Source organism: Somniosus microcephalus, chromosome 8 (genome assembly GCF_052327205.1).
Source record: "Somniosus microcephalus isolate GS21.2 chromosome 8, FLI_Smic_1.0, whole genome shotgun sequence".
Taxonomy (NCBI): Eukaryota; Metazoa; Chordata; class Chondrichthyes; order Squaliformes; family Somniosidae; genus Somniosus; species Somniosus microcephalus.
The window spans coordinates 57,773,958-57,794,282 of NC_140994.1; the positions used below are offsets into that span (position 1 = coordinate 57,773,958).

At 45.1% G+C, this 20,325-nt stretch overlaps 1 protein-coding gene across 2 annotated transcripts in view; it reads left to right on the forward strand.

The window, feature by feature from the left end:
• The window catches only part of kndc1 (kinase non-catalytic C-lobe domain containing 1), a 328,087-nt gene that overhangs the window by 248,283 nt on the left and 59,479 nt on the right, over positions 1 to 20,325 (forward strand). Inside the window, exons 21-24 of one of the 2 annotated variants that reach the window (XM_085994745.1) lie at positions 1,913 to 2,029; positions 3,839 to 3,986; positions 9,845 to 10,027; positions 10,736 to 10,948. In XM_085994745.1, the coding sequence (XP_085850871.1) occupies positions 1,913 to 2,029; positions 3,839 to 3,986; positions 9,845 to 10,027; positions 10,736 to 10,948 (661 nt within the window). The remainder of the gene's footprint in view (positions 1 to 1,912; positions 2,030 to 3,838; positions 3,987 to 9,844; positions 10,028 to 10,735; positions 10,949 to 20,325) is intronic. The other variant, XM_085994746.1, reaches the window with a different exon arrangement.

Genomic DNA, 20,325 nt, shown 5'->3' on the forward strand with positions numbered 1-20,325 from the left:
ACTGAGATCTGACTTTGCAAATGCAAACTCACTTATGGAGCCTAGATGTGGGGAACAGTGGGTTAGATACGGTCCTTTCCCCTTTGTCTGCTGGTTGCATTTGATTAGTATGTGCAAGTCAGAATTGTGGGGCTTATTAAATTAACATTTCAATAACAGGTTGTCACGCAAGGGAGCAGCTTTAGGTAGATCAATCTCTAAGCAGTGATGTGTGCATCCAGTAACAGAACTTACTGCTCCATTATTACATAGTATTTACAGCACAGAAACAGGCCATTCGGCCCAACAGGTCCATGCTGGGGTTTATGCTCCACACCAGCCTCTTACCCCACTTCCTCATCTCACCCCATCGATGATATTTATAACCTTGATTTTACCGTGGCAACTCAACTTTCTATTTAAAAATAATTACTTTTAGAAGTCTGCACAGTATTCAATGTTGACAAATTTTCTGTTTATTTTATTTGACTTCATGTAATAATGAATACCTCGAAAAACAAGGAACACGCAACTAATCTCCCAGTTTTTGTATAAAAAATATTAATTGATAAGATTACAGGTGCCTGTGAGTATTGTTCAGTAGTAAATTGGAAACATATTGGAGCACAATTTATTCAAAGATTGCTGAATGTGATTGTTGGCCATTTAAAAAGACTTTTCACTTGATACTCCAACTAAACTTCAGCATGGTCAAACCGTGGCTCAGCAACTAAAGATGTCACTTTTATTCCACTACATGGTCTAATAACTATGTCACATGACTGAGATGCTGTTAAAGGAAACCGGAACAGGCTAAAGGTCAGGAAGACATCTATATGTGCCGCTTTCTCCAGCCGTTAGATGAAAGGAGGAAGAAGGGAGGGACTGCCCACATAATTGGGTGATCAAAAAATCTTACAGTTCACAAGATTATTTTGTATGTGTATGCGATAGCTGGGGAGTGGAGGAGGGGAGAGGTGATTGAATTTAAATTCACAGTCCACTCACAGCGTTGCCTTTTTAGAAAGAAATCCACACTCCAATAGTTTAAAAGTCACATTGATGGAAAGCTACCAAAATAATTTAAATCTTGTTTAAGAGTGAACAGATTCCAAGGTCGTCTCCACTGGCATAATTTTATAGCAATCCAAAGTTTATTAAGACAAAATCACTTATACATTTTGACAAAAATCAGCAATTATGTTACAGGAACTATCCACTTTGTTGAGGATGTCTAGTGTAATCTTCATCTCGAGATGAATTGTAGATCCATACCACTCTTTATCTCCATGGCACCTAATTGGGCCATCTACAATGTTTTCTACTCTAGCTTTCTGAATAATAGTCTACAATTTGAGGTCCACAGAGCTGTTATCTGCTCTATCATCAGCAAGTGCAATGGTAACATTTTTGCTACTCTTCATGTTTAAGAAGAAAATTGCTTTGATGAGAGAAATTGACTTTGTGCGCTATGCGTAGCAAAATCGTAAAAACTTTGATAAAGAATAGATTTTCGGTTTTGCGACACATAGAGGAAACCTTCCCCTGGTGTGAGTTATCTATTTGTAGGAGAATACCTGAGGTTGAAGTAAGAAAGCCCAATGGAAGTTTCTACTGGCTTTAATCCCATCCACATTTACTGATAAACTAATTATATTCTGGAAATTGTTGAAAATTGGTTCCAAGTGTGTTTTTTACAGACCACAATCTCAATAGCTCAATAAGAATGACATGTAAGCATATAAGGAGGGTCAGAAAGATTTGATTTAACTTCTACTTTTAGCCAGGAGGAGACAGCAAATACCCATTTTTGTGGGAAAGGCACTTTTCAACTGTACAGTTGAACAATGTGATTTCTCTGTGTGCTAAAACAATTAAAGCTATCTTTTGCTTAATGTCATGGGTATATTAACAGACATTATTATTTTTACAGTAATGCAGTAATAGAAGGCTATGTTCAGCAGTTCTTTTATACCTTTCGTTATTTCACATCACCCTGCGAATTCCTCCAGTTTCTGAAAGATAGATTCAACAGTGTCATTGATAGCAGGTATTGTATAAATTACAGCATACCTTCTAATTCAGGATTCCTCCGTTTAATGTTACCATTTGTGTCTTTATTGGAAAGTGTCTAATATTATCAGATTAAGTGATGTGATATGGGCATATAATTGGCAAATGAATTTCAACACAGATAAATGAGAGGTATTACATTTTCGTAGGTAGAATAGGGAGGTCATTTATTACTTGGAGGGTGTGAGTCTGGGTGGGGTAAAGGAGCAAAGGAATCTCGGAGTACAAATACACAAATCACTAAAAGTAGCGACACAGGTTAACAAGGCCATAAAAAAGCAAACTAAGCACTAGGGTTTATTTCTAGAGGGATAGAATTGAAAAGTAGTGAAGTTATGCTAAACTTGTATCGAACCTTGGTTAGACCACACCTGGAGTACTGTGTACAATTCTGGCCGCCATATTATAGAAAGGATATAAGTGCACTGGAGAGGGTGCAGAGAAGATTTACAAGTATGATACCAGAAATGCGAGGGTATACCTATCAGGAAAGGATGAATAGGCTGGGTCTCTTTTCACTTAAAAAAAGGCTGAGTGGTGACCTAATAGAGGTCATTAAAATTATGAAAGGTTTTGATAGAGTAGATACAGAGAGAGTGTTTCCACTTGTGGGGAAGAGCATAACTAAAGGCCATCAATATAAGATAGTCAACAAGAAATCAAATAGGGAATTCAGAAGAAACTTCTTTACCCAGAGAGTGGTGAGAATGTGGAATGTTGAAGCTAATAGTATGGATGCATTTAAGGGGAGGCTAGATAAGCATATGAGGGAGAAGGGAATCGAGGGTTATGCTGATAGATTTAGATGAGGAAAGATGGGAGGAGGCTCGAGTGGAGCATAAACACCGACATGGACTGGTTGGGCCAAATGGCCTATTTCTGTGCCGTATATCCTATGTAATCCTATGATTCTGGTTATTGTTAACGCTGGTCTCAAATTTAAACATGTCTGCAAAATAGCTCAGAAAATGATTGTTACATGATAGTTAAATTATAATAATCTATAATATGAATGTGCTAATTAATACCTGCTGGATGGAACAGTGGGGAGAAGAATATTCAGAGGTTCATGTTTTCAATGCGAGTTTGCACTATCTTGAAATGAGATTTGGAGAAAAGCTGTTTATTTTTACATTATTTATATTTTTAACTATGTTATAAACAATGCTACAAAATGATGTCTCTGGCTATTCTAGGCCGCAAGTAAAAGATCAAAACATCAAAGCGGAGGAATTTGTCCATATCTAAGGTTGCAGCTGTGCTGTCCCTTCTGTGTCACTGCAAAATAGAACAATGTCAAAAATGACAGTATAACTCTGGACCTGGGTCCAGGTCTGATTCCCAAATGGAACTGTGTGGTACCCCGTCGGCTTAATACCACACTGCTGTTATATTGCATGTTTGGACTTGACATCACATGGTGTGCAGCACCAGTGTGGCATGAAGCCAGATTTTAAAAGTACTTTAGAAATGACTTGGGCCAGCTAAACTGAAACATCCCTTTTCTTTAAATTGTGAGAAAATTGACAATCGGCATATGCCTTCAAAATATTCAAAATGTATCAGCCTGCAGCAGAGCTCTCTCTTGGCATCCAGTGTGTGATTCAAGTCAGGGGCAAGCACCCAATAAAACATATATTGAATGATTCTTGACTGACACCTTTAATTAGTTCTCATCCCAGTAGGCTATTGTAAATGCAGTCATGTAATGACACCCCTATTGCTCATTTTAATCCAACATTTTTACATAGGGAAAAAGTAAACTAAATTATTTTTACAATTCCAGTGTGAACCAAAAAAGGTCAGTTGACTGCATCAAGGTGTACAACCGAAGTTTAGATCTACTGCAGGCGTGGATTGAAGAGTGCTACACTGTAGATTTTGCACTGGACGTTGAAGTTTTACACAAGCTAGAAACTTTTATTTCCTCAAAGGTATTTCTTAACCTACAATAGCAAAATACTGCGGATGCTGGAATCTGAAACAAAAACAGAAAATGCTGGAAACACTCAGCAGGCCAGGTAGCATCCATGGAGAGAGAAACTGAGTTAACGTTTCAGGTCTGTGACTCTTCATCAGAACTGGAAAACAGTTAGGGATGTAACAGATTTTAACCAGGGGCAGGGAAAGGGGGGAGGGGAAGAAAGAAAGAAAGAAGAAAGAAAGACTTGCATTTATATAGCGCCTTTCATGACCACCGGAAGTCTCAAAGCGCTTTACAGCCTATTAAGTACTTTTGAAGTGTAGTCACTGTTGTAGTGTGGGGAACGCGGCAGCCAATTTGCACACAGCAAGCTGCCACAAAGAGCAATGTAATAATGACCAGATAATCTGTTCTTGAACAAAAGGGACGGTCTGTGATAGGGTGGAAGGCAGGTGAGATTAAATGTTGCAAATGGGGATGGCAGAATCATCAGCAGCTGCCATCTGAAAAAATAGGGGCAGAGGTTATGGACAAAGGCTGCCCTAGTAGAGCTTGCATTTCAGCCTGTTCTTGCCCCATGGAACTGATTTCCTCCTATCTCAACTCTATTTTTTCTCCCCTTGTCCAGTCTCTTCCCACCTACATCCGCGACTCTTCCGACGCCCTCTGCCACGTTAACAATTTCCTAGCCCCAACCGTCTCCTTTTCACTATGGACGTCCAATCCCTCTACACTTCCATTCCCCACCGGGACGGCCTGAGGGCACTCTGCTTCTTCCTTGAACAGAGGCCCAACCAGTCCCCATCCACCACCACCCTCCTCCGCCTGGCTGAACTTGTTCTCACATTGAACAGCTTCTCCTTTGACTCCACTCACTTCTTCCAAATTAAAGGTGTTGCCTTGGGACCCCGCATGGGCCCTAGCTATGCCTGCCTTTTTGTGGGATATGTGGAACATTCTTTGTTCCAGTCCTCCCTCACCTCTTTTTCCAGTACATTGATAACTGTATCAGTGCCGTTTCCTGTTTTTGCCCTGAACTAGAAAATTTCATTAACTTTACTTTCAATTTCCACCCTTCCCTCAGCTTCACATGGTCCAGCTCTGACGCTTTCCTTCCCTTCCTCGACTTCTCCATCTCCATTTCTGGGATAGGCTATCGACAAACATCCACTGTAAGCCCACTGACTCCCACAGCTACCTGGACTACATTTCCTCCTATCCCGCTTCCTGTAAGGACTCTATTCCATTCTCCCAGTTTCTCCATCTCTGCTGCATCTGTTCTGATGATGCCACCTTCCATACTAGTGCTTTTGATATGTCTTCCTTTTTCCTCAACCGAGATGTCCCCTCTACCATGGTTGACATGGCCCTTGACCGTGTCTGTTCCATTTCCCGTACTTCTGCTCTCACCCCTTCCCCTCCCTCCCAGAACCACGATTGGGTTCCCCTTGTCCTCACCTTTCACCCCACCAACCTCCACATTCAACGGATAATCCTCCGCCATTTCCGCCACCTCCAGCGTGATCCCACCATCAAACACATCTTCCCCTCCCCTTTCAAGCATTCCGAAGGGACTGTTGTGTAAGGGGGGCATCTTTTAACTGGTTTATGGTAATTTACCTGGCCAGCAGCCTTTGCCTCTGAGCTCTGACCAATTCCAACCTTTTACCTGGTTTACGGTAATTCACCTGGTCAGCAGCCTTTTGTTGCTGCACTCTAAACCAATTTACAAACAGCGGTTTCGAATCGCTACCCCTCCTTCGGTTCTGAGTGGAGGAACTTATAATTAATGATATTAAAATGGACAAGTGGTTTGGATGAGAGAAAAATCAAGTTTTATTACCTAAATAAACTACAATCAAAAGAATAAACTATACCACACGAGCACAGTAATTACAGTAAAACTATATAACAGGGGGTTGCAGACGGTGAAAACGAGGGATAAAATGGGCCCAATGCTACTTAAACAATCTTAGCAATTACCCTTAAATCACCACCCCCTAACTCCTGCTAGGTTGCCTTGCCGAGGAGTCAGAACACCCTGCTCACCTCTGGTCCCAGGAAGTAAAGAGAGAGATAGCTTCTCAGCAGCTATCTTAAATACCTGGTGAGCCCCCTGCCGTTCTGCCTTGCAAGGGCTGTGTGCAAAATTCCCACCCAAAGGGTCCAATACACAAGAGAAAGCTGTGATTGGCTATCTCAGAGTGGTTGGACTGGGTTAATGTGTCTTCCGGAGCTCCCTGGGCTGAAACAGAAGGGAAATACAACTGCTCTATTGTCCAGAATGCTAGGTGATTTAAACCCATTCAGTTCTTAAACGGTTCCCATTCAAGATCCAAAAGTCTCTTCTGCAGTTTAGATGTATCCACTCGATATACAAACAAATGCTAATAGCATTCAATTGCTTTGTAAACAAAGCATTGTCCTGTGGTCATCTGGAACCACAATTGATTGACAGTCTTGAGTGCTTAGCAAACAAAGTTCCTTTGTTCATGCTGGCAGTTTCAAGCACTCGATCTTAGAGTCAACATTGTAGAATGTTTTGTAAACAGGCATCGATTGTCCTGCTGCGGGGGGGCTGGGGACTCCCCTTTGATTGGCAGCTCCATTGAACCTACTTCCAGACACAGAAAGCTGCTTTCCAAGTCCTTTGTCTTCAGCCATGTGGTGTGACAGCCATTTTTATCCCTGGAAATTTAAAAGCACAACGCCCAGGTATTCTTTAATCAAAAAAATTAATCTTCAGAACTGTAAATTATTGCGAATTCTTACAGTTGCCTCTGCGATACCCTGGTCCACTCCTCAATCACCCCCAACAGCCCCTTCCCTCCCCATGGCACCTTCCCGTGCAAGCGCAGGAGATGCAACACCTGCCCTTTTACCTCCTCCCTTCCCACTGTCCAGAGCCCCAAACACTCCTTCCAGGAGAAACAGCGATGTACTTGTACTTCTTGCAATTTAGTATGATGTATTCGCTGCTCACGATTCGGTCTCCTCTACATTGGGGAGACCAAACGCAGATTGGGTAACCACTTTGCGGAACACCTCCGTTCAGTTCGTAAAGGTGACCCCAAGCTTCCAGTCGCCTATCACTTTAATTCTCCACTCCACTCCCACCCTGACCTCTCCATTCTCGGCCTCCTACACTGTTCCAACGAAGCTCAACGTAAGCTCGAGGAACAGCACCTCATCTTTCAATTAGGCACTTTACAACTTTCTGGACTCAACATTGAGTTCAACAATTTCAGACCATAACCTCTGCCCCTATTTATTCAGACAGCAGCTGTTGATGATTCTGCCATCCCCATTTGCAACATTTAATCTCTCCTGCCTTCCACCCTATCACAGACCCTCCCTTTTGTTCTTTCCTCCCCTCCCCCTTTCCCTGCCCCTGTACCTGGTTAAAATCTGTTACATCTCTAACTTTTTCCAGTTCTGACGAAAGGTCACAGACCTGAAACATCTCCACGGATGCTGCCTGGCCTGCTGAGCGTTTCCAGCATGTTCTGTTTTTATTTTGGACTTATATGTATATAATTATGCTAGTGCTTAAAGGTATTCATTAACCAATATGCACGATCATTTCTGAGAGACTGGGTAACAGTGAATGATAATATTGAAACATTGAGTGATCGTGTACAGAAATGACTGTTTGTTTTAGCTGTAATAGTTGTTCTAATGGAGGGTTACAGAGCTGTAATACTGCCGGTGTGATATAATGCACAGAGGCCACTTGTTTATTGCATGCTGTCAAATTGCTGTTCAGAGGAAGTGGCTTCTGTACACTATTGCACTGAATTTGTGCATTGGGATAGTTAAAGTTTATTACTGCTAGCATAGTAGGTACTTAACTAGAAAGTGTAATAACATGGCATGGATATCCTAGCTGGCAGAATCAGTTCCAGCTGAGGGCTAGGATAACAGATGGGAATCCATTTTGGCTGATCCGGTCTCGATCATGCAGCACACTCGTTTGTAACTGGCCTAAAGTGTTCTTGCACAAAATGTATGAGCGCTTTATTTAAATGCTGAATACTCTGTTAATGAGTTGCAAATTGATCCTTGTCACAATCTTCTCACTATGACTGTGCTGTGCACTCAGCTCACTCATATAAAATGGACGATCAAGGAAGTGACATTCTGGCCATTCAGTCGGTGAGCATTTAAAGCTGTATTTTTGATTGCTGCAATCTAAAATTCTGAATATGGGAATTGCCATGTGATATCTTCTATGTTTGAGTTTTTGGAGGAGGAAGAAGAGGATCAAAACATAGAAGCACAGCAGATTTCGTTTGCACCAGTGTACAGACCCAGGCACATCTGCTGAAATCTGACCTATAGACAACACTCACCTCAAGGGTGGCACTACCAATGTTAGTGAAGGTCACCATACCTTCAGCTACTTCCAAACTATCTCAAAGGAGGTCAGCCTATTCACAGTCCATAAATCACTGACGTGTTGCTCTCTGGGGCTAAAACCTTCAGCAGGTTTCTCCTGGAAAACTGGCAGGAGCATCAGAGGACACAGATGGCAAGAATCCCTAATGTCCAAAGCATTATTGATGGCACCCATATCACCACAGAATCCCCTATACAGATTACCATGATATTTGTGGACTGTATGAGGTTCCACTCGATCAAAGGTGCAGGTGGTCAGTGACCATCAACAACAGATAATGCAGGTCAATGCCTACTTCCCAGACATTAAGCATGATTCCTTTATTTTAAGACAATCCTCTGTGCTTTGGTTATTGAAGGAGAAGGCATAATGAAAAGACCAGTCCTAAGAGACTAAAGCAACCCTCTTCTCTCCTAGTCATGACATAGCAACTTAAGTAGAAACTTTAATGTGGAGTGTCCTGAGTATTTGCTACCAGCAAGATATGGACTCGAAATTGCTCAACCGTTCTGACAGACTCCCAATATAAATTGCACAGGAGTTCAGCAGAATGATTGCAAAAGCCAATGGGACCTGGATGTACCGGGTCCTGGCTTTGCACTGAAGTTACCAGTGGCCTTGTATGGGGGGCTAGTAGTCTCCCTTGCCCCATGCAAGGCCGCTGACACAGAGGGGGTGGGATTGAGGGCAGAGAGTTGCTTCATTGGGAATTCCCGCTTCCTTGGCTTCAGATGTAAGTCCTGAAGCCAGTATGCCGTGTGAGCCCTCCTAAAGGATGCAAGTGAACCTCACCAAGGGGGAAGTGCAGGGCAGGCTTTGGTCCTGGATCCTCAAAGATTGGGGGTGGGGGACTTTTATTTTGTTTTTAAAGCTGACACAAGGGTCCACTGGGTCCTCAATCCACTGTTTTCCAGGTGAGGGAGACCTGATATCCCCCAGAACAGGAAAGTTCCGCCAGCGTTGCCAGCCTGTGGAGCAAGATGAGAGCCTGAAGTGCACCCCTCATGGTACGATCTCCCACTGGCTCTTTTTGGATTAGGTGCCCCTCCACACCTGCCCCCCCACCCCCCCACCCCACAACGTTCTCTCAAATTCTGGTGGGGTCAGAGTTGGAGGGCGTTGGGTGCAATCCCAGCACAGGTGCCAGGATCATGGCCTTTGCAAATTTGGGGCCATTGTCTTTTTTTCTCATAAACTTAACAATTATTATTGTATATCTTTCATTTGAACAATGCTATGCATATGCAAAATATCATTGATAAAACATGAGCAAGGAAACAGCAGTGCAAATCACATTATTACAAATTTATACATTTAATAATCTTAACTAATGGATTGTACTGCACAAAGATTGAATCTGAGTTCAATTAGAGACCGAAATTGGGGATAATTATACAATATGAAATATTGAAGAATAGAGTAATAACCCAGAGTATTACATTTGCTTAATGTGATCTTTCTTTTAAAAGGTTATTCCATATGACAGCCGAGGTCAATATTTAATTAATTTGCTTCAAAACTTCTCCGAGGGGAAAGTGGCTCAGAAACTACTTAATTTCAGCTTCAGTTTAGAGGACATGAAGAATGAAGAGGACACGCAATCAGTTCACTCAATGTCCAAAAAAGTTTTGGATGAAGATACTTCTAGAAAGGTACGCCACTGCTTTTTTAACTAAAGATTAGAAATGTAGTGGTTGCTATCCCCCTTTGTTTTGCCCGGGAAACATTCAGTTCCAAGGCACAGCAAAGAGGAAAATCTAGGCTGCTTCAGGGCTTCTCCAACTATGCTAACTGGGCCTGGGGCCGTTGTGGACCAGGGGGTGTGTGGGAGTTCTAGGGGCTGCCCTAAGATTTTCTAGAATAAGGTGCTGTAAGTTTACATACTGGCAGAACTCACCGCATTTACACTGCACCTGTAAGAGTACCCAGCAGTGACCTTGAAAGGAAAATCTACCCTACAATTTCTGTAAAACATTGGTAATTTCTATATACTTCAATTTAAAAAAAAACTAATATGATTGGTTTAAAAAGATGTCCTCACCAAATACTTAAATAGCAATTGGTCTGTAGAGAATGTGAATAAGGTAAAATTAAATTTATACTGTTGCCTGATAAGTATTCAACAGATGATTTATGTATCCATTTTATCAGCAGTTTTCATCTTCACTATACTGTGTATTCAGATTCTACTCTTTCTATTTTCATTTCGGTGTATTGTGTAAAATAAAAGAATAATGAGGTGAAAGAATCTTTGAAAATAAAATACTGCCCCATTACAATGGGTTTCATTGGTGTATCTTATAAATGTTATGCAATATTGCTGCACATTACATTCTGTCAATCTCTTATTTTTGAAATAGAGCTTTAAATGGAAGATTAGTAAAGGTACTGAGCCTTCAAGCCCTCATCAGGAGAAGTATTATAATATAGCAGCTGCACTACCAAAGCCTTGCTATAATAGCTTTGCAACAGAACTGTTGGGCGCTTACCAGAAAATTGATGAGAAAGGACTTTTCATGTTGGCTGACTACAGCCCACAGCATATAGCCCAGCAACTGACCTTGCTACAACAGGTACTGTTAGAATTCTCCTCATAAATGCTTTATGATAATATAACAAAGTAAATTGTATTTTTTGTATTGTCTCACCCATTTCCCCTCCCCAATTCCTCTCCGCTTCTCCTCTCCCAATGGTATTAACTGCTCGCTGACTTCAGTTCCCTGAATGCTCTCTAGTATTTCACCCCAGTGACCATTATTCATATGTGAACATTGATAATGAGTGTCGCATTCTATTCAACGCAGCTGAGCCTGATTCTATTTTTATTTAACATCCTGTTTTTAATGGGAGTCCCTCCCTAACCTAAGGATGCTGAGGCCAATTGTAATACCGTTACAACAACAGAAAACGCTGGAAAAACTCAGCAGGCCAGGCAACATCCGTGGAGAGAGAAACAGAGTTAACGTTTCAGGTCAAAGCCCTTCTTCAGAACTGAGAAAAAAGCAGGAGATGAAACAGATTAAAAGACCAGTTTGGGGGCTGGGAAATGGGGGAGGGGATGAAAGAACAAAAGGGAAGGTCTGAGAGGTGAAGAGACATTAAGAGATATTCAGGAGGAGATGAGATAGTAATAGGACAGGTAAAGAGACAAAACATGGCTCTAGATGAAGTGTGAAATACGCTGGCAGAATGAGAGACAGCTGCCATGTGGGAGAGAAAAAAAGGAAAAGGTACAAACCAAAGGTGTGGATAAAAAATATAATAGGGGCCGAGGTTATGATCTGAAATTGTTGAACTCGATATTGAGTCCGGAAGGCTGTAAAGTGCCTAATCGGAAGATGAGGTGCTGTTTCTCGAGCTTACACTGAGCTTCCGTGGAACAATGCAAGAGGCCGCGGACGGTGAGGTCTGAGTGGGAATGCAGCGGTGAATTGAAATGACAGGCGACCGGAAGCTCGGGGTCACCCTTACGGACTGAACGGAGGTGTTCCGCAAAGCGGTCACCCAATCTGCGTTTGGTCTCCCCAATGTAGAGGAGACCACATCATGAGCAGCAAATGCAGTACACTAGATTGCAAGAAGTACAAGTAAATCGCTGTTTCACCTGGAAGGGGTGTTTGGGGCCCTGGACAGTGGGAAGGGGGAGGTATAAGGGCAGGTGTTGCATCTCCTGCACTTGCACGGGAAGGTGGCGGGCGAAGGGGAAGGGGTGCTGGGGGTGGCAGAGGAGTGGACTAGGGTGTCTCGGAGGGAGCGGTCCCTACAGAATGCTGAAAGGGGAGGGGAAGATGCGTTTGGTGGTGGGATCACGTTGGAGGTGGCAGAAACGGCGGAAGATGATCCGTTGAATGTGGAGGCTGGTGGGGTGAAAGGTGAGGACAGGGGGAACCCTATCGTGGTTCCAGGAGGGAGGGGCAAGAGTGAGAGCAGAAGTGCGGGAGATAGAACGGACATGGTCGAGGGCCGTATCGACCACGGTAGAGGGGAATCCTCGGTTGCGGAAAAACGAAGACATGTCGGAAGCACTGGTGTGGAAGGTGGCATTGTCGGAGCAGATGCGGCGGAGACGGAGAAACTGGGAGAATGGAATAGAGTCCTCACAGGAAGCGGGGTGGGAGGAAGTGTAGTCCACGTAGCTGTGGGAGTCAGTGGGCTTGTAGTGAATGTTGGTCAATAACCTATCCCCAGAGATGGAGACGGAGAAGTCGAGGAAGGGAAGGGAAGAGTCGGAGATGGACCATGTGAAGGTGAGGGAAGAGTGGAAATTGGAGGCAACGTGAATGAAATTGTCAAGTTCAGGGCGAGAGCAGGAAACAGCACCGATTCAGTCATCAATGTACCGGAAAAAGAGGTGAGGGAGGGGACCCGAGTAGGACTGGAACAAAGAATGTTCCACATATCCCACAAAAAGGCAAGCATAGCTAGGACCCATGTGGGTACCCATAGCAACACCTTTAATTTGGAGGAAATGAGTGGAGTCAAAGGAGAAGTTGTTCAATGTGAGAACAAGTTCAGCCAGGCGGAGGAGGGTGGTGGTGGATGGGGACTGGTTGGGCCTCTGTTCAAGGAAGAAGCGGAGCGCCCTCAGGCCATCCTGGTGGGGGTGGAGTTGTCTAGGGATTGTACGTCCATGGTGAAAAGGAGGCGGTTGGGGCCAGGAAACTGTTAAAGTGGCGGAGGGCGTCAGAAGAGTCGCGGATGTAGGTGGGAAGAGACTGGACAAGGGGAGAAAAGATAGAGTCGAGATAGGAAGAGATAAGTTCCGTGGAGCAAGAACAGGCTGAAACGATGGGTCTACCATTCCCATTGCTCCTCTTGAGGGCTACCTCTATAGGAACATTGGATTTGCTAAATGCGAAAAGACCAAGGTTCATCTAGTTCACCTTCTACCATCCTAATAGTTACATGATACAGTAATAATGGAGTTGGTGACTAATCATGACAATAAATCTCTATCAATTAGTCTACAACAGACCCAGACATGAGGCGAAGAAAACCCCAGTGGTGGAGAGCTTTGGGAACTATGGCCTAGAAATTCAGTAAGGCCCCGCCAGGTCTTTAGCGCCCGAAATTTAGCACTCGCCCGGATTCCCGTAGCGCCCGCCTGAAATTCAGTTGCGACGGGCCAAGACGGAGGCGGGCGCTATTGCAGGGTTTGGCCGCCTCGCTTGGGGCGATGAAAGTCTATTTCAGGCGTCCAGCTGCCGCTGCGCCACCCGATGCGGTGCAGCAGGCTGGGGTACTGCAGGCCTCCTCCTTCTCTTAAGGAGGAGCTGCCTGCAGCCGTGAGATCGCCGCTGGATTCCCCCGGCAAATGAGCCCGGCACCACGGAGAAGTGCCGGGCTCGCGGGAGTCAGACAGCAATGCCGCGGGGGGGTGGTGCAGGAGTCCGGGGAGGGAGGTGCGGCCATGCGGCCGCCGAGAAAGCGGCCGGCCGCCCCTCCACCTTTATGCGCCGGCCTCTCGGAGCTGCAAGGCCCCGTTTTTCAAACGTTGTTTGCGGGCGAGGCGGCCGCAACTGAATTTGGCCTTCGGCACGGAATCGCGTTGGAACCGGGGCGCTGCGCACACCGATGACGTCATCGGTGCCGGCGCAGCGCTACCGGCTAACGCCGCTGTTAGGGACCAACTTAATTTCGGGCACTAAAAAACTTCCGGCACAACCCACTCTTTCGCCCCTAAGTGGGCGCAAACGCGACTGAATTTCTAGGCCCATAAGTCCAAAGTCACTTGTTCCTCTGAAGCATACCACAATTACCATATGTCATGTCTTAAGTTACTCATACACTGTATCCCAAAATATTGTTTTCTGAAGTAAATCTATCTCATTTGCATATGAATGCATCCGTACTCTCTGCTTCCAGCATCTTCTGAGGGAGCCCTTTCCATAGATTGACCACTCGCTCACTGACGTAACTTTTTACACAGATTAGTTTTGAATTTACTCCCTCTTCAAGCCCAGGTCGTATCCTCTGGTCCTACTGTTCTAGAAAAGATGAACCAGCTTGTCATGGTTTACATTATCTAGTCATTTATCTACATTACCTCCACACCAACCGGAATGCAGCTCTGTTCTCCAGAATTACACTGCCCGTTTTACATTGATGGGCACACAAAACCTTTTCACAACAAGCCAATATTGATAGTTCAACCAAAGATTGATACAACTCAGAAAAAATCCTATTGCTGGAAATGTAAAATCAATTTTCTGAGTGTATTTCTTCCTCCCCGGCCCTCCAAGCAAACCTGATTTCCAGTCCACGCGATCTGGCCCTCGCTATCACCAACGCCCCCCCCCCCACCAACAACAACAACTTGCATTTATATAACACCTTTAAAGTAGTAAAACATCCCAAGGCGCTTCACAGAAGCGTAATCAAGCAATATTTGACACTGAGCCACATAAGGAGCTATTAGGACAGGTGAGCAAAAGCTTTGTCAAAGAGGTAGGTTTTAAGGAGTGTCTTAAAGGAGGAAAGAGCGGTAGAGAGGTTTAGGCAGGGAATTCCAGAGCTTAGTGCTTCGGCAGCTGAAAGCACAGCCACCAATGGTGGAGAGCTTAAAATTGGGGATGCGCAAGAGGCCAGAATTAGAGGAGCGCAGAGATCTTGGAGGGTTGTAGGGCTGGAGGAGGTTACAGAAGTAGGAAGGGGTGAGGCCATGGAGGGATTTGAAAACAAGGATGAGAATTTTAAAATTGAGGCATTGCAGGACCGGGAGCCAATATAGGTCAGCGCGCACAGGGGTGATGGGTGAACAGGACTTGGTGTGAGTTAGGATAAGGGCAGCAGAGTTTTGGATGTGCTCAAGTTTATGGAGGGTGGAAAATGGGAGGCTGGAGTGTTGGAATAATCAAGTCTAGAAGTAACAAAGACATGGATGAGAGTTTCAGCAGCAGATGAGCTGAGGCAGGGGCGGAGTCTGGCGATGTTACAGTGGTGGAAGTAGGCGGTCTTGGTGATGGAGCGGATATGAGGTCAGAAGCTCATATCGGGGTCAAACAGGAAACCAAGGCTGCAAATGGTCTGGTTCAGCCTCAGACAGTGGTCAGTGTAAAGATTAGCCAATCAGTAGCTCATCTCTAGTCTTTCAAATAACCAGGATCAACTGCAAACCAATATGGTGGGTATATTGTGTTTAATCAGAGTTTAAAATGGAATATAACATGCTAGTTATACAGCAAAAACATACGACCATGACAAGCAGTTAGTACCGGTCCCAGTCGGACAGACGGCCGGTGTGCGTGCGTGAACAGCTCTCTAGTTTGCGGCCTCTCTTCCTCTCGTCTAGAACCTCCGAGTTGGTGAGCATGGGATCACTCTCGAAAGAGCGTTCGACCAGCCCAACTTCTGCTTGGCTCTCCCCTCCACCGTCTATGTGGGCACACCCTCAGGGTGTTACTTTTATTCTCTTTTTAGGGGTGGGCCTGAGGCCAAATTATTGACAAGACCATTTAACCAATAGAGGTTCCCCATAAACCTCAGTGCCCAATGTGGCGTGGAGTTCTTTGTCTCGATTTTTGGTTGAAAGCCCTCCCCTGCAGGTGTCTCATGATCTCATCCAATTTGTCTTATTGTTTAATCTTTCTGAATTAATCTTTCTTTAATCTTTGGAATTCGTGTCTTATCTTCCTGGTCCCTATCTTCCCTGATACAATTGGTACTAGGCCTGGCCTTGTCCCCTTTCAATCATGAGGCCCAAGCCAGAGCTGTCCCACTTCAGCCGGTCGTTATCTCACTTTCATCTCGCAAATGACCCCATCCTAAGATGGATACCTTAACCTCCTCAAATTCCTTTCATTCTATGTCTTTTATACTAATTAAGTTTTAATTATCTTCACAAGCAGTTTTGTTAAGCTAACTCCAATTCCAACCTTAGCATTGTAACATGGTTATTAGTAATGATAGAAGAAACGTAGGCATTGAGCCTTAGTTGGTCAAATTAGAGATACATAAACAAATTTCAAATCCCAACTTGAAAACAGCAGATAGTTAGCTTGGAAACAAGATTACATATGATTGTCACACTGCAGAATGCTATAACGTCTGCAGAGAACCAAAACACAAGCAGATTCTAAGCATCTATCTAATTATTCTAATACTAGTCTGAAGAGACCTTTTGTCTCCAGTTCTAATACAATCATGTAAATACAGCATTATTCACGTCACAATTTTATTCGCATAACCATATACATTTTGGACACCCCTGATTTCTAACACCAGGGAGAGGGATGGAGTCAGTGGTTAAAGTTTGTGGCAGGGACTGAAGACAATGGCTTTGGTCTTCTCAATATTTAGTTGGAGCAAATTTCTGCTCATCCAGTACTGGATGTCGGCTAAGCAGCGTGACAAGTTAGAGACAGTGGAGGGGTCGAGAGAGGTGGTGGTGAGGTAGAGCTGGGTGTTGTCAGTGTACATGCCCTCTGCCTGCACAAGAATATCTCCTTTTTTGGTTGATAATCGGCCCCGCCCTTCCTTTGACTACCTTTTTACAAATTATGTGTTTATAAAAGACTTTTGGGTTCCATTTTATGTTAGCCACTAATTTATTTTCATATACTCTCTCTTTGCCACCCCCGTCCCCTTTTCAGATCTCCTCTGTATTTTCTATATTCAGCTTGGTTCTCGACTGTATTATAAACTTTACATTTGCCATAAGCCTTTTTCTGTCTCATTTTAACCTCTATATCTTTAAGTCATCCAAGGAGCTCTAACTTTGGATGGCCTTCCTTTCCCCCTCATGGAAATGTGACTACTCAGTACCCAAACCATCTCCTATTTGAAGGTCTACCATTGTTCAATTATTGTTTTGCCTACTAATTTTTGATTCCAATCCACCTGGGCCAGATCCCTTTTCAACTCACTGAAGTTAGCCCTCCTCCAGTTAAGTATTTTGACATTGGATAGTTCCTTGTCCTAACTATTCTAAACCTGATGATATTATGATCACTGTTCCCAAATGCTTTCCCATTGAAACATGCTCCACTTGCCCCACTTAATTCCCCAGACTAGATCGATCACTGCTTCCTTCCTCATTTGGCTGGAAACACACTGATCAAGAAAGTTTTCTTGCACACATTTCAGCTATTCCTCCCCCTCTTTGTCCTTTATACTGTTACTAACCCAGTCTATATTAGGATAATTGAAGTTCCCAATTATCACTACTCTGTAGTTCTTGCATCTTTCTGTAATTTGCCTGTAAATGTGCTCCTCTATCTCCTTCCTATTATTTGGTGGCCTATAGTATACATCCAATAGCATAATAGCTCCTCTATTGTTCCTTAATTCTAACCAAATAGATTATATCTTTGACCCCTCAACTACATCATCCCACTCCAGTGCCATAATAGTTTCTTTGATCAATGCTGCCACCCCTTCTTTTTATCCTTCCCAATCTTCTTTGAGCCAGGTCACTGTTATTGCCATTATATCATAGTCCCATGTGGCGACTTGTGCCTACAGCTAACTAACCTTATTTACCACACTACGTACATTTACGCACATGCACTCCAAATCCATCTTAGACTGCTTCGCATTTGCCCCCTGTCTGATCCCTCCCATTTCTGAACTATTCTTTACTCTAGTGCTATTTGTCTCTCCCAGTCCACTGTGCACCTTGTTTCTCCTCTCAACTGTTTCATCCTGGTGCCCATTCCCCTGCCAAATTAGTTTAAACCCTCCCTCACAGCACTGGTTATCCTTCCTGCGAGGACATTGGTCCCAGCTCTGTTGTGGTGTAACCCGTTCACATTCAACAGCTCCCTCCTGCCCTAGACCTGGCCCCAATGCCCCAGGAATCTGAAGTCCTCCCTCCTGCACCATGTCTCCAGCCACACGTGAACCTGTCTTATTCTACTATTCCTATACTCCCTAGCGCGTGGCACTGGGAGTAATCCAGAGATTACTACCTTTGAGGTCCTGCTCTTTAATTTCCTCCTGAGCTCATGAAAAGTGTTATATAAATGCAGGTTCTTTACCTCTTTCTTATCTGCATTTGACCGAGGAGCAGTGACTGACGAGTTTTTGTTGCTCTCCATATGGGCCTATATTGCTATGTGCCTAAGAATGCCCCCTTCCTCTGCCTGACTTCATGAAAAAGGACTTCTACACTTTCTTCATTAAATGTTGGGGCTCTTGGTTCTCTTGCAGACCTTGCAAGCAATGTTGACCTAAGTAAATTTTTAAGCTGCTACTTTAAGCCTTTAACGACTGAAGTAGCACGCTAGGTTCCAGCCCCAAAATAGTGACCTCCCAGTTAAGGGTACTGGATCATGATGCCAGAAACAAGTAATGTCATGATGTCCAAGGCGTACTACAGGGGCATATACATGCTGACATTATAATGTTACATTGTGGGGGACTACGGTCTCCCGCGTAAAGAAATAGGCAACACAGCGAGCTACAAGAAAAAGGTCTTTACTCCAACTCTCACAATACAGTACTGCATTCGTGAAGCCCGCGAACCTGTGATGACTCACGGATTGGTCACCTGCTGGAACCTGATTGGTTTTCCTTCTATCAGCAGCAGGCAAGTCTGAACGTGCCTTATTCCTCTCAGCTTGCAACTGTCTTGCGGGGGGAGGGGAATACAGCAGTTAAAAGGGGATTATACAGGTTTATCTACATACACACAGTGTTTCCCCAATGTGGCAACGCCACATACGCCCCCCCAGAATCCTCGTTAACTGTAAAAGTCAGTCTCTGCGGAGGTTTGACCAAGCGGCCGTAGCGGCTGTAGTAGCCATCTGGCGTGTGAGGAGGGCTGTCTGGGAGGTCGGCCGGTTGGTTCGTCGGCTGGTCTGGCGGCTGGTCTGCCGGTGGGCTGGCTGGACGGGCTGCCGGCGAAGGTGGGGCGGCGGCCGGAAAGTAAGGTTCTGGCGTGTTTTGGTTCTCTTGTGGGGCCGCCGCCAACGCGGGAGGTCTACCCCGCCGTGGGGGAAGAGCCGGCCGAAATGGGAAGCTGAGGTCCAGGTGCGCCGGTTTGAGGCGGTCTACTGAAATAAGGTCCGGCTTCCTGCCGACATCGATAAGAAAAGCTTTGTCCCCCGTCTCCAATACTGGGAAGGGGCCGGTGTATGGTGCCTGCAGCGGGCCTCTGTGCGCGTCCCAGCGCACGAAGACGAACTCCGCATGTCGTAAGTCTCGAGGCACGTAGGACGGCTGCGGGCCATGTTGCGAAGTGGGCACTGGACGGAATTGCTGGGCCGCGTCCTGGTGCAGGGAAAGCTGTCTGGCGGCCGACCACGGCTCCGTTGTCAGGGGGAGGAAGTCGCCTGGTACTCTGAGCGGTTGGCCATAGACCATCTCGGCCGCAGAGGCGCGGAGGTCCTCTTTGGGCGCGGTACGCAATCCCAGGAGAACCCAGGGTAGTTTGTCGATCCAGCTGGTGTCGACCAGGCTGGCGCGGAGGGAGGCTTTCAAAGAACGATGAAAGCGCTCGCAGAGCCCGTTGGCCTGCGGGTGGTAGGCTGTTGTCCTGTGCAACTTGGTGCCGAGGCCGGCGATGATGGCATTCCACAAGTGGGAGGTGAACTGGGGGCCTCTGTCCGAGGATATGTCAGTCGGCACGCCGAACCGGTGTGGTAAACCACTGTTATACCTGTCTGTATGTGTATGTGTATTCCACTAGGTACAGGTCTGGACATGCCTCGGCTGACTCCTCCCACTATTCCAGGTATACAAGTGACTACCTCCCAGTCCCTTAGTATTCTGGACGGGTCGACCACTCGAGACTAGACCTTCATTCTTTAGTTAATAAAAGCCTGGTTGTTACTCGCTTAACCTCAGTCTTTTGAGTAATTGATGGCGCATCAACCGGGCCACCCATGTTGAGACGAATGCTCGCGCGACGTCGGTCGTGGTGGTGGAGGCGAGGGGAACCACCTCGGGCCATCTGGTGGTGCGGTCGACGATCGTGAGCAGGTGTGTAAAACCGTGCGACGGCGGCAAG